The sequence below is a fragment of the Brachyistius frenatus genome, unplaced genomic scaffold (assembly GCF_029030835.1).
Source record: "Brachyistius frenatus isolate BFR_SWC_R1_liver_20210118 unplaced genomic scaffold, ASM2903083v1 Contig_132, whole genome shotgun sequence".
Classification (NCBI taxonomy): Eukaryota; Metazoa; Chordata; class Actinopteri; family Embiotocidae; genus Brachyistius; species Brachyistius frenatus.
In genome coordinates, this window is record NW_027210731.1 from 931,989 (window position 1) to 946,279 (window position 14,291).

General features: G+C 40.7%; 1 protein-coding gene across 1 annotated transcript in view; it reads left to right on the top strand.

Moving 5' to 3' along the window:
- The first annotated feature begins 10,976 nt into the window (after positions 1 to 10,976).
- Positions 10,977 to 14,291, top strand: part of rbm20 (RNA binding motif protein 20) — a 54,942-nt gene continuing 51,627 nt past the window's right edge. Inside the window, exon 1 of the mRNA XM_069714590.1 lies at positions 10,977 to 11,118. Coding sequence (XP_069570691.1) covers positions 10,997 to 11,118 — 122 coding nt within the window. The 5' untranslated portion in view covers positions 10,977 to 10,996. The remainder of the gene's footprint in view (positions 11,119 to 14,291) is intronic.

Consider the following 14,291-nt stretch of genomic DNA (forward strand, 5'->3'; position numbering starts at 1 on the left):
TGTGTGCCGTCATATATATATATTTTTTTCCTGTATTATTTTTATATAATGTCTACGCCTTTATGTCACCCTTCATAACGGGGAAGGAAACTTCATCCTCGGCAGCTTCAGATTCAGCAGACATACGGTCAGCAACTGTGGCAACAAAGTCGGTAATCTGGCACGCACTGCGCGGCCCTTACACCTGTGTTATATTTTGTTTTTGATATTAACGATCCTGTTGAATTACAGCGTGCCAGGGGAGATCCCACATGTCACATGAGTGGCTTTCATTCTGGGGTAACCTCGCCTCGCGCTGGCAGCGTGTCTGAAAGGTCGAGATGGAGCTCGTAGATCTCACCGCAGACCTCCAGAACATCTCCGTCTGCAGCGCCCGCCAGGACTCGCATGGTACCTTACGTCATAGTTTTTTTTTGTTTTTGTGTGTGTGTGTGGGGGGGGGGGGGTAACCTTTTGAAAGTACACAGACACCAGTTCTGCTGTTGGTCGAGACCTGACAAAGAAATATGGGGGGGGGGGGTTCTGTTTTTGCTGGAAAACCTAACGAGTAAATCATTTTTACTTTACACTTCCTGCACTTCAGGAATCAGTGCTTCACACCACATTTCTGAACTGCTCTCCTCCACCTCCATCCACAGCACAAAAAAAGAAAGAAAGAAAATCGCACTTCGAAAGTGAAATAGAAAAACAACAACCCCTCATCCTACTCCATCTCACTCGTTCGCCGTTATTCCTCAGCTACTTTCTCTACCACGCACATTAGTCTGGTATTTTAGGAACGTTTATTTCGTTTTTTTAAAACCTCCAGTGATGTGGAAAAAAACCAAAAAACATATCTACATATTTATAGGGCATCTTTCCATTCTTTTAGCAGTTTTGGATAAGTGCTTCGATTGCCTTAAATGCAGTAATGCAAAGTGTTTATTATTACTTATTCCCCTTTTATATATATATACTATATATATATATATATATATATGAGATAGGAGAGAGATGGGAAGGACTGAGAGGCACAGCAGGTTTATTTTTTTTTTTACATCCTCCATTCAGCACCAAGGCAGTTTAAAGTGTTTTATGGAAGACATGACCATATCAAAGAACCACAATGCAAAAAAAATAATAATAATAACACATTTACATATGATTTTAAAGAAATAAAGTGAAAAGAAAACAAGAGAGAGTAGGTGACAGAGGTCTTGTGGGTGGATACAACCTCGTGGCTACATGGCGAACTTCCAAGTGTTGCCAGAATATCGACGCGAGATGAGAAACCACGACAAATTCAAATCAGATTTACGTGTTGTAATTAAGGAGTGAATAAATCGTTTTTATAAAAAGAACGTTGCATAAAAGCAGGAGTGACATAAGATATGTAGGCGGCTTACAGTATCTTAAGTGTTGTATGACTTCAGTTGTCCTTTCGCACTGTTATTTTGGGGGGTTTTCCAACCTGCATGTGAGTAAATACACTAAAGTTATCACTTATAATATTAAAATATTGAAAAACGCCTCAATTAACCCCCACTAAGAATATGCTTCACATCACTGCCTACCCGCTTTGTCAACCAGTCCCAGAAAATGCAGCTACGGTGTCGGCAAATGTTAAAAATATTCAGGTTCGAGTTTAATGTTTGGAGTCAACTTTGTGACAGTCGGAGGCACATTAACGTCGGCTCTGCTTTATTCAAGTGTGCCAGTAAAGTACAGTGTGACAGCGAGCCAGCATGCATAATATCACGACCCTGAACTTGAAGCATTTATTATGTGCAGCTGTGAGTGCTCGTCGTGACACACCAGGAGGTCTGATGTAAAGTCAGTCTGTTGAAGGTCAATTAGAAACAAAAGGTGCTGTAATTTTTTTTTTTTTTTTTTTGCCAGCATTTAATTTGCAGTATTGATCTTCATAAGATATTTTTGTTTTTTTTACATACAAAAAAACAATCTATAGATAGTTGTACATGTTTTCTTTTTAGCTTCTCGCATTTTTGTTTGACATACAATGTTTGACAGCGGGCCCCGCTGAGGATGAACATATGACTTGAGCATGAAGTTGTGACATCACAAACTTGCCGAAGATTAAACAGCACTGTTGCCGAGTACAGGCTGTCTGCATGTATATGTAGACTGAGTTTTTTTTTTTTATATATACTTTCCCAGTCTTCAAAATGCACAGACCTGTTTTGTAATAATAATAATAATAAAAAAAATCTGAACTTACACAATGTGACCTTTTTAAAGGACACATTTTGAACACGTTTGACTTGTGAGATGGCTACTCAGCCAAATTGACTATAACTACATTGATAAACTACTAGCTTTATAACCTCACAAGTTAACATTTTACATTTTTTCATTCATCGACTTTGAATCTCCTGAAATCCGTGAATGTCGACTTGTTTGTGAGGTGTCGTCTTTTTTTAAAATTTTAAAATTTAATTTTTTTTAAATGATAATGTCTTCTCTTCCTTACAACATCTCTACTATCTAATCCACCACCGCCCTGCTTGCTTTCTCTCCTGGCATCCTCTCTTCACTTTATAGTCATACAATAAACACCATATCTTTTCAACGCCCCGCTGCCCTCCGGTATCAGAATGTGGAGTACATTAATGAACAGATAATACCAGCTCCCATAATCAAACCCCTTATCATAAAAAGAGGCATAAAGCTGTCCATTTTTTTTTTTTTTTACAGTCAACAAGTTAATTTGTTGTCTAACAGGTGCTTATTAACTGCAGCGCAGGAGGAGGAGGAGGCGGTGGCGGCGGCGGCGGCCTGTGAAAAGACTGGCTATGTCCTTGCACTTCATGGTGGTCCATCTGCCACGCAGGCCTGACGGGCTGACTGGGCACTCCTCTCGGCTGCTCCAATGTCATACGTTTGTTTCAACGTCAGCTGATCAGTCACTATGTCATCTGTCTGTTTGTTCTACTATTACCCCCCCCCACCCCCTCCATCGCAGAAAAGTGATTCTGCTCTATGTTAAACATGTAACCGATCCAAAACCAGAGCTCAGGCCCTAAACGTTGTGGTGAGAGATGAGTTGTGTAAGCATGTCGTGCTCCATGGGAAGAAAATGTCCCCTGTTAAGTTACATCTTGGTAACACACAGCACATGTTTTCTGTCTGATAGAGTTAAAACTATTGTGCGTGTTGAGCAGGTGGACTCAAATTCATAAATCATGTTGATATTACAGACCTTGAACTGAGGCTAGTTCCTCAGTTTGGGAGGTAATCAGACCACATCATCAACCACTTGGCTCCGTTATGTGTTTTCTTCCCACAGGCCTGATTCACAGCGTTTCGACGTGCAGTAGCAGGAGAAGCACAGATGTTTCTAATGATAACATCAGCAATGTGCCTAATAGAGTGTCCCCAAGGTGCGGCGGACATGACAGGAGCCCAAAACTAAAGCAACAAAACCAAATTCACACTTACAAAAGCTGAATCCCCAACTTTCTTTCGGCTGTTGCCGGGAACCTCCAATAAACCAGCAGCAGAAGATCTCCGTGTTCTTGAAGGCTCATAGTTCACCAGAGAGTTAGAGATGTAACTCGGTCCGAGCCCATTAAGAGCTTTGCATGAGGAGGAGGACCTTAAAGTCAATCCTGTGTCTTACAGGCAGCCAGAACTGGACTGATGTGCTCTCTCCTCTTGGTTCTGGTTAATACTCGAGCTGCAGAGTTTTGGATGAGCTGAAGTCTCTCTGTTGTTTTCTTCGGCAGGCCGGTAAAAAGTGCATCGCAGTCGGCTAGAAATGAAGGCATCGATCAACTTTTCGGCATCTGTCTGATTTATAAACGGCCGCACCTTAGCGATGTTTCTCGGGTGGGAAAAAAAAACACGTTTTGGTCACCTTGTTAATTGTGGGCTTTGAAACGTAGATCTGAGTCTAAGATTAAACCAAGACTTGTTACCTCTGATCGTACCCGCGGAGTTAGTTGCCCCAAATCATTATCTACGACTTATCTGTTTGTTTTCGGGGCCGACGAGGAGGATTTCTGATTTATCCTCGTTTAATTTGAGGAAATTACCGCTCATCCATTTATGTACTGCTAAAAGACATTCGGTATTGGAGCGCTTAGCTGCATCATCATTTGGTTCAGCGGCGACGTACAGTTGTGTGTCATCTGCATAACTATGAAAACAACCATCGGGCTCTCTCGCGATGTTCCCCAGTGGCAGCATGTAAAGTGATAAATAGTAAAATGTACATGAATATAACTGTGATTATTAAGGACTAAGTTGACTTTGACCTAAAAAAAAAAATAATATAATTTTTTCCTGAGTAACGTTTATTTAGCTGACACCAATTTGCCTGACGGCCAGACAGACATTAACCCCTGCTGGCCTGCTGTTGAGCCGCTGGAGTCCTGCAGGAGTCCCTGGCTCAGACTGTGTGGAACCAAAGGTCACCAGCCTGACCCGAGCTCCTGGACTGAGGTATAAATTGTGATTGATCGGGGTCGTTTTAATAACTGACTGTGATTTGTACAACTTTTTTTTTCTCATCTAACTTAAATAGATCAGTGGACGATTCTTTGACAAGAAATGTAACTTAAAAGTGGTAATTTTGAAGATGAATTTGTTCATTTCTGTTATTTTCTACTTTAAGGAGTCGTCGTCATCGCAGCATCGACAATACGGCGGGTGTTTATCATGAGTTTTCTTTTGCCAATATCAAATTTGTTTGTGATTTTATGCTCTCGTCTATGCCGAAGGTGTCTACAGCTCCTGGTGCTAACTATCAGGGCCTCTGTTCATCAAAGACGAACAGAGACTGTGTCCTGAATGTAACGGGACTCCTTGTTCTACCTAACACCAGGTCTTTCAAAACAGCAACTTTAAAGAATTTGATGTACTGGAAATCTAAGGATTCATTAGGTGTATAAATTTAGCAGATTATTACTCAGATATGGTTCATATAAAGTCTTAAGGAAATTTTCTTTGAGCGATTTTCACAGTGGTTTCCACGCTTTTTTAAACTTTTTTTTATTTGACTTCCCCTTACCTATAGATTTTAGAATCAATCAATAACTTGCAGATTGTCCTGTATTTATGCTGCTGCAGTTTTGTCCACTTCAATGTGTTTCAATCTGAGTTGGTGAGGAATGGTTGTATATTCCTGTATGTATTGAAATACTTCCCAAAACAGCGTTATTGCAGATATATCTGTCAAATAATGCTGTTTTTGCTTCAGAATAATGTTCGGACTTTCTTTTCATCCCTCAGGAACTTTAACTGACGAAGCTTTCTTTACTGACTTCTGCCCCCCCGAAGAGTTATTGCAGCAGCTTCAAGGTAAGCGAGACGTTCACACTTTCATTTGCATTTACCTGCAAACGTCAGACTACCGCCTTAATCACAAGAAGCTGTTGTGTTTATTTTGTACTGGACTTCCCACATAGTTACTAGCTGAAGTTAGGGGCTGTTCCAGTCCATGAAATGCGAACGTGTTAACTAACTTTCTTTAAATCGCAGCTGTTTAAAGCCTCTGAGGTTTGTGACTCCATGCGTTTACGCAGGATCTGCTGCAGGTTCCACTGCTGGTGTCAGTGTCGTTCTGGTCCATAAAACTTTTTAAGTGCTTATAAACTTGCGTCTCCTTTTGGCTGTTCAAAGCAGGACTTTTTGTGCTCCGTAATACCAGTGACGCGATTGCGCGGTATTGCCACTCCGCTTGCTATGGCGTGGCCTGTGTGTGTGTGTGTGTGTGTCACTGTGTAATTTTAGTTCAACAATAAAATAATGCAACTGCCGTCCCGTTGTGAACAATGGAATTTACAGGCTGCTGTTGTCAGTGATTGCTGCAGCCTCATTCCTTTTTTAAGCCCGTTTTATGAGGTCATATGTTCTCCGGGTCCTCGGCCACATGCTGATGACTGGTCATAACTTCTAGCCCCAAGGGCACCGGTGTCTAAACTGTGAATGTGTTTGAATGTGGGTTTGTTGCTGCGTCTTCGTGTGTGTGTGTGTGTGTGTGTGTGTGTGTGTGTGTGTGTGTGTGTGTGTGTGTGTGTGTGTGTGTGTGTGTGTGGACTGGATAGCTCTGTGAGTCGAGCAGATTCAGTACTGAAAAACCCTCAGATGATATTTGAATGCCTTTTAATGACATTGCAAGAAACCTATAAATGTTCTTGGCGTGGGATTAATGGCGAGCTTCACTTTTACGTGTAAAGGGGAGGGGGTGGGGGGAGAAGTGGGAAAAATCTTTAATTTGTTCAAATGTATGCGCGATCCCGCATAAAAATGAATTCAGAAAAGCTATCTTGAACGGCTTCATCCTAAAACCTAATTACTACTAATTCCCTGTATGTTTGCGTTTGTCATTGCGTTTTGCCAACTGGCGGGCACACAACCAAAGAGGCCTGCTGAAATAGATACCTTCTTCTCATGCAACGGCCATAACCACGTGACCTTCAGTGTGCGCGTGTGTGTATGGACGTGTCATTAGTGTGTTAGCGGATGAATTTTTGAGCGTTTACATGTCACATTCTGTAACTCAGTTCTCAGCGCAGAGGTCTCGCTATAATGAGGCCAGAGGTAGAATATTAGAATGGTTTTAATAAACAGACTAAGTCCACTTAATGGCTTCACACATGTCATCTTAAATCCTCTGCAAAACAAGCATTCCCCCGTCTTCTTGGGAACGTTCAGCTGCAGCGAGGCATTCTCAGCTGCACCGGGAGAATTTTCTGAAAACTGATCGGCCGATCTTACTTAGCACAGTATTTCTTTGACAATTTGGAAACGGTACGGCTTGTTATTGGTTGTCTTTGTTTCACTGAATTATTGCCACAAAACATAACAGTGATACTGATATGTGCCATTATATGTTTCATCCAACGAGCTTAGCACAGAGGACACGCCATCTGCTTGCTCCCTTTATCCCTATAAAACTCGAGCCACTCATTGCTTCCTAATAATGACTGCGTACATGGAAAGATATACTGTACTGCCTTAAAATCCACACACACGCACATAAATATAAATATCTTTATAGCCTTTCAGAAGTCTGTCATGATTATTTGTTGAATATATATATTAAAGCTCCCATATTTGACACTTCTCCGGTACTTTATTTGCATTCTTAAAATCCATCATAACAAACTTTTGGTGGTTTAAGTGCCAAAAAACGTCTCATAGTTTTACATTTCTTGAGTTTCCCTCTGGAGCTCTATGAAAAACAGGCTGTTGGGTGTCCGTGTCTTTAAGGCACATTGATCTCAATGACCTTCTCTTTTGATTGGCTCTTTTCTGAGTGACACGCCCCCAGGCCAACCACAGGGTTTCTTGTAGCTTGCTAGCTCGCCCAACAGAATGACAGCTCTGTGTTTTCTTCCATATAAAGGTTTGGACATTGGGCCATGCTGAGGGAGGACGCATACTATCGTGTGTTTGTGACATCACAAACTTACAGGAAGTCCAAACGGCTCATTCAAACAGCAAAGTTGCTAAATACTGTGTCCATCTTTGTGGACTGAGCGTTTTGACTCTGTCACAGTATTTATACCCTAAACCTGATTTATAATCAAAAAATAAACCAAAATCTGAATTTATATAACATTGGACCTTTAACAGTGGATCTGTCACACAGATATTTTCAAGATATCATGCAGTTAAATTTAATCGTACATTTCCAGATAACTTGTCCCGTCATATGAAACCTGCCGGTCTAACTAGAGGGTACATTCCTATTATTAGTATGTATCACCGGTGACAGAGGTTGGACCGACATAAGATCTTTTGAAATTAGATTTCTTCAAAAGATTACACACAGAGTTCATAGTTTTAACATTAAAACCACAATACAACAAAAGTACAACGCTGACACTTTTATTCTTTTAGTAAGAATTTCAACATTAAGTGAAAGAAACGACTGCAAATACCTTTTCCATTCAGTGATCATTAAAAAAACACAAACAGATTTGTAGATGAAGCTTTGCTCCTTTGAGGGTTGAGAAGTTGTGAATTGAACCTGCGCACTTTGTCACTGGCCTCTTGCTGCCACTCTTAATCATCAAAACGGACCTTTCGTCACTCGGCTTTCCAACCACAGCTGGTCACCGTTGAAAATGAAAGATCACTTCTCACCGTGTTCTCAGTTAGCACGACGATGCTAATGTTAGCTCCGGGGGAGGATGTTTGACGGCGCACTTTTAGAGAAGTGAGAGGATTTTACAGATGTTAAGATTCGCTACAACGCCCGTGGTGATTAGAACAAGACAGCACACGGACGGACACACACGGACTCGCTCGGCTGCGCGGCCGTGAGCTTCTTTTTCATGGGTGTCGCCGTGATCATTTTATGTGGTTGGATTAGCAGCAGTAAAATGGTTTTCATTCCCTAAATTGCTGCGGCCCCTCGGTGAAGTCGCTTATATTTCCAAGAGGATGGAGTCCCACTTTTTTCAGAATTTTGAAATAAAGTCTCGTCCATTAAGTCCTCCCACAACATCCCATTGAATGTGGTTGCATGTCAGATAAAGGAAAATACAACTATAATCTGCTATCTATATTCTCAGGAAATCATTTGAAATAAAAAATGTGCTTAAAAGAACCCGTTTGAAATAAATATAATAGAAGGATCATCCTCTCAGAAAATGTATGACACTAACCTGTGTGGTCGTGTTTGATGGTTTTAAAAGATTGCCAGAGCTTCGCTGGACAAACAGTTTAAATGCAGATCACCTCTGTAACTGCTGCTTTGCTTAACACTGAGTCATCCGGGCACGCACCATTATAGAAACCACTTCATGCTACAGTGGTATCTGCTTTCTCCCAGAGCCAAAAATACGATGGGGGGGGATTGTTATGGAGAGCTGTCACATGAATATATACGCACACGCAATGGTTTCCTGGTGCTTGTCAGCAAGGAGTGTCAGATTTTTGTTTAATGTGCCATTCATCATTGAAGCAGACAATGTGAAGATGGAGAGAACGCCTGCTCTCTCGCTTGATTGAGGAAAAGGATCCTATTTAGCCGTGATTTATAATTGAGGTCTGTGTGCTGTCTCGGTATCTTGCAGCTTAGCTGAACTTATCAACAACGAGACGAGAGCGACCCTGAAATATGCATCTCAATTCAATTTGGGAAAGACAATGACTGTGTGTTCAGACAAAATGCTCAGTGAATTGTTCTTTTAGCTGCTTTTTTGGTTGAATTTTGACAGCTGGACAGTTTGTGCGCACAAAATGGAGACTGGAGAGAAAGTTATTAAGAGCCGTGGTTCCATTTTATAATGAAGCGACGTCTAGCGGTCGTATAAATCGCGACAATCTCGTGTCCTGAAGGGGAGTGACGCGGTCCAGACGACGTCTATGGAAGATTTGTTTTTCCTTGTTCGGAGGAGGCATGTGGGGCGGATGGTTCGATACGATCACGAGTCATTATTAAACCCAAACCAAGTTGTTGTTGTGCTCAAGCTTAAGCCGGGGTGCTAATTTAGAAAATATTCCTGTGGTTCGTATTTGAGGGAAGAAACAAACAACCGATGCCAATGTGTGGGTTGGAGGACTTGTTGCTCACAGACTATATTCACAGCCTAACAGCCAAATGTTTAACGGAACTTAGCTGTCAGGTCAGAATTCAATCTCTCTTTTTTTCCCCTGGCCTTCCCACTACGTTTATGAACTAGACTCGTAAAGTCCAAGATGTCTGAGCTCCTTAAGAATGAATGAGTTATGTGAACTAAGGCCGCTTGAAACAGCATTTTGTAAAATCTACTTACTGATTTTACATCACTTTTCTAGGTTGAGCTTTTCTTTGCTGTTTTGTGAACGATGGGATGTAAATAATCTGTCTATCCCTTGCATTTGTGTATCCGCTTAATTAATTCAGTAACCTTTCAAAATACGGCATAATTAGTGGAATATTTTTTTTTTTAAGACGAATTTGTTTCTACATGGCGACGGGGTTTACGTTTCTGGAAACAGACGTGATTTCTTTTACCATCCTAAAGAGAAAATTCAATTCACACTCATTCTTTGCAAACAGTCCAGGCTCCCAGTCATAATATGAATCCCTCTGCCAAATGTTAATCTCCCGTCCAACCGGAAATCCAACCGAGGTTCGACCCCGTGTCGTCCCTCCGAGGTGTGGTATACCAAAAACTGCTGATTTGCTCTCACTCAGTACTGTTCTCCCCTCGTGGTGATTTATTACAGGGCCAGCCCTACCTTTTGGCTCATACGTGTGAAATCTCAGACTGTCGGACCATTACAAAATGTGAATAATCTGACACTGTGTCCCAGGGCTGGAGACCGGACTCCTCCAGTGATTCAGCAGCTAAATTGATCCCGACACCTACTGAGCGACTGATGGCATTCCCAGAAGCCCAGTGAGTGCATCCTTTCATTGGCCGGACCGCGCGAGGGTGCGTGCGTCTGCGGCTGTGTGCTTGTGTGTGACTGCAGAGGTGATAATCAGTAGTGGCTGGAGGCACTTTCTCGTCCCTGTTGTTGTGCCGCGCGGAGTCGTCCTGGGCAGGGACTCCCATTTGGTCCCTTTCAGCTCACCCCCCTTCTGCCGTTCCCTGAGCCCACCTCTTCTGTTACTCCCTCCTAAACTTCCCGAAGTGAACCTCCTGTTTCCTTTTGAAGAGGCTCTACTCTGATCTCCCCATCTCTCGACACGGGAAGTGAAGGGAAGCCTATATACGAGAGTCTGTAGGGAAAGAGAGTTGGAGGGACGAGGCGAAAGGGGGCTTTGCTGCCTTTGCTGCTGTCGATCAGGAGTAGCTGAGTGGAAGAGACCCTGCCGAAGTACTCGGCAGCCGGTCTCCTCCTGCCTGCTGGTCTTTCTGTCATCTGTCCTTCCAGTGAGGGCACGAGAAAAACAGAGCAGCCAGAGAAAGTTGACTCATCAGGATTTGCTGTCTTTGGACTGTGGTAGTTATTTTTGAGGGGGATTGGGGTGAGGGTGTGGGTGAGGGGGGGTGTTCAGGGAGGCTGAGGGTGTAGAGGCTGCAGGTGGTGCTAGGGAGTTTGTTTTGCCATGCAGCAAGCTTGGGATCGGACAAGTAGCTTTGAGAGTGTGAAAAAAGGCCACACAAAAATGATGGGAAACGGACAAAGTGGCGGATACCCTCCCGAGACTACGAGCGAACCCTTGCAGAGGTAAGAGGAAGTTGTGTGCACCACAAAATCAGAAGGTGTAATACACAGTGCAGACACATGGCTGTAAGAACAAAAATCCACAGGGGATTTGGGTGATGGCATTCGTGAGTACACTGTTATTTCCTGAAGTAGCTGCGTTGGTGGGAAATACTTGTGGAAGATTAACTACCTCTGTGCTGGAATGTCCGAAAGCATGGAATCTCCCGCTGTGTCCGCTCTGAATATGGAAAAAAAAATAAAACTGCAGTGAATCCCAAGAAATGTATTTATTGCAGTACCATACTGTAGTTGTTCTGTATATTGGACTCTTCTTAGTCTAAAAGTGAAAATAGAAATAGAAAGAAAACTATAAACAAACAGTACAAAACCTTACCTTTATTTTGAATAGGTTTTTATTATTTTGAGTGCATATCCACATCTAAAAGAGACTCAGAGAGGCTTAAACATGAATTGTGATGATTTGTGATCTCGTTTTATCCTTTTGATACGTTTTAAAAAAGGAGAAAATTATGTCAATGTAAGATTATACATAAAATACAGACGTCTGTAAAAATAAGACGTACTGTTAAAAGGTTAGAGTAAATTTAGATTGCTTGAGTTGGCTGTTTTGAGATACACAGTATATTTACAGAAACAGTTATTGCAGTAATTTTGAATCACTACTAATATACAAACTTGTAACGAACAAAACTAATCGTTTAAATTTTCTCATAAACCTAAAATGTCCTAAAAATGTGAATAGGTTTCTTTTAAATGCAAAACTCTTATCAAACTTGTTCTCCAAATTTGACTTTCCATGAAATCATATCTGTGGTCGTTCAGATAAATTGCAAAGTTGAATCCTATTTAAAATCTTTCCCACAATTGTGTACATCAAACAGAATCAAATAATTTTTTTACTACAAACTTTTTACAACATAAATATTAAAATCTACAATCAGATTTTTAAACACTTACTTTCATACAATTGTTTAAAATGAAATGCAACCAAATGTTTTATGGGCTTAAATAAATATAATTAATTAAATCTCCCACTGCTGTCATTGTTTCTAAAATTAACATCTTTACCTGTAAGGGAGTAAATTGTATATTGACAACATACAGCCGTTTTAAGCTTTTTATTTTTTTTATTTTTTTTTTATTTTTTAAAACACATGCAATGATTATAAACAAAATATGTTGTTTTTCAGTGTGCACTTTTTACATAAACCGAAAAAATTTAATTGCTGGACAAATAACACTTTTTCTATAACATTTGTAGATTTTGTAGAGTTTTTAGGGATTGGGAAATCTCAGTGTAATGTCCCGAAGCCAAGTGGTGTCTGCTGGAGTCATTAAACTTCGGCCTCTTGCTGTGAAAACACGTCCGCGCCCTATATTGAGTTTGGCAGCGTCGCCATGTAGCTCTGCCAGTTACAAGAGATTTTAAATGTCGTTAATCTGTAAGGAAAAAACACAAATGTGATGTAAATAGTATTTGATCTTCACTCTTAACAAATCAGAGCTTGGCATTGAATTTTCTGTATTCGAGGATGATTTGTAAGATTGTGCATTAGGTGAGGATGGAGTGGTACTTTATTATTCAGAGTTTTCCCACATTGGAACGCAGTTTAATTAAAGATTGAACATCAGTCTTCATTTCAGAGTCTCCTGCAGCCTCTCTGTGTGCTTCATGCTTTATACTGATGCTAACGGAAGCTGACGTTATTGGTCAAAGATTTGTCCGCAATCCTGGAATAATAGTGAATGAAAGACAACAGTGATTTAGTATTTTGTTTGTTGGAAGTGACTTTTTTTTTGAATGGGTTATTTGCTAATCATCAAAGTAAAAAAAGGGCGCAGCAGTCCGTACATGGATTTGCTGCTTTCGTCTGGTGCTTATTTTAGCTCATCAGTGAATCGCGGATGTGTCGACATCCCTACCTGACATCCATCAGGGTGTATTTAAGAGTTTGTGTTAGCCAATCGGATTCCATCTGATTAAACACTTGGAAAGGAAAGTCTCTTAATACACCCTTACGTTACACTTAAATGTTTTATTCACACATTCGTCTCGAGGGCTTCACAATCTGTACAGGGAGCCACTCCCTCTTACCTTCGGCCCTACTTGTTTTTTTTTTTTTAGACTTTTCAGTAGTCTTTAGGTACCTAACAAGTATTGTCTGATAACTTGGATAAGCAGAAGTTGGAATAAATCGTTATAGGTGAGGCAACAACACAAAATAATCAAGCACCTGTCTTAGTAAATGAACGCCAAGCTGCAGCAATCACGATGATAATTTTAAAAACGCAAATACAGATAAAGTGTAGGATTATCCAAAGTCATATTTATACTAAACAAAATATGTATAATAAAGCAAATCAAATATGTGCAAAGGTTGTAGTTCAATCAAACACAACAGTTCTTGTTTGGGTAAATGAGGGTAACTGGTTATTCTTTTTAACCATTGCCACCTCTTTTTCTTTCAAATCCGTTCCTCTTACTTTCATTTAATTATCCGCAGCTACTTTTTTTTTTTTTTTAAAGAAAAATCAAGACCGACTCCTTTTAAAATAAGTATATCCCACATTAACAGTTAATGACAGGACCTTGTCGTTTGTGCTGCCGGAGTCAGAGTCTGGTTCCCTCTCGACACCTGTCAGGGTTGTTGCAGTTGCACTGTTACAGGATACAGGTTTATGGTCTTACGTGCTATAAAAACCTGTTGTTTGAACAATCCGTGTCTGAACAGGCCTTCAGATGTCAAACCTGAGCTGAATACATGAATGTATGTCGATAATGTAGATAAACGACGGGATTCTCGGAAAGAGATATGAATACAAATTTTGTTAGATAAAAGAAATTTGTTGCCTCAGGAATAAAAAAATTTAAAAAAATCGACTGCCATACAATCAACACACGCGAGGGTTAAAAACAGGGTTGTCGTTATCTAACTATCTAAAAAGACTTTCTATGTATTTTTTCTTGTGGTGGGTTCGGTGCGTTAGCATGTGGCCCGTTATATTACTGTGACTGTTAAGTACACAAACTACTGTGTTAACGTCTGCTAAATTTTTTTTTTTTTTTTAAAAACAGTGAAAGTTGCGAGGTCAAAGCCAGACAAAGTATTAAAACATCGTCACACTTGCAGCTCCTTAATCTGGACCCCGGAAAATAAAAACTGAAACCCAGT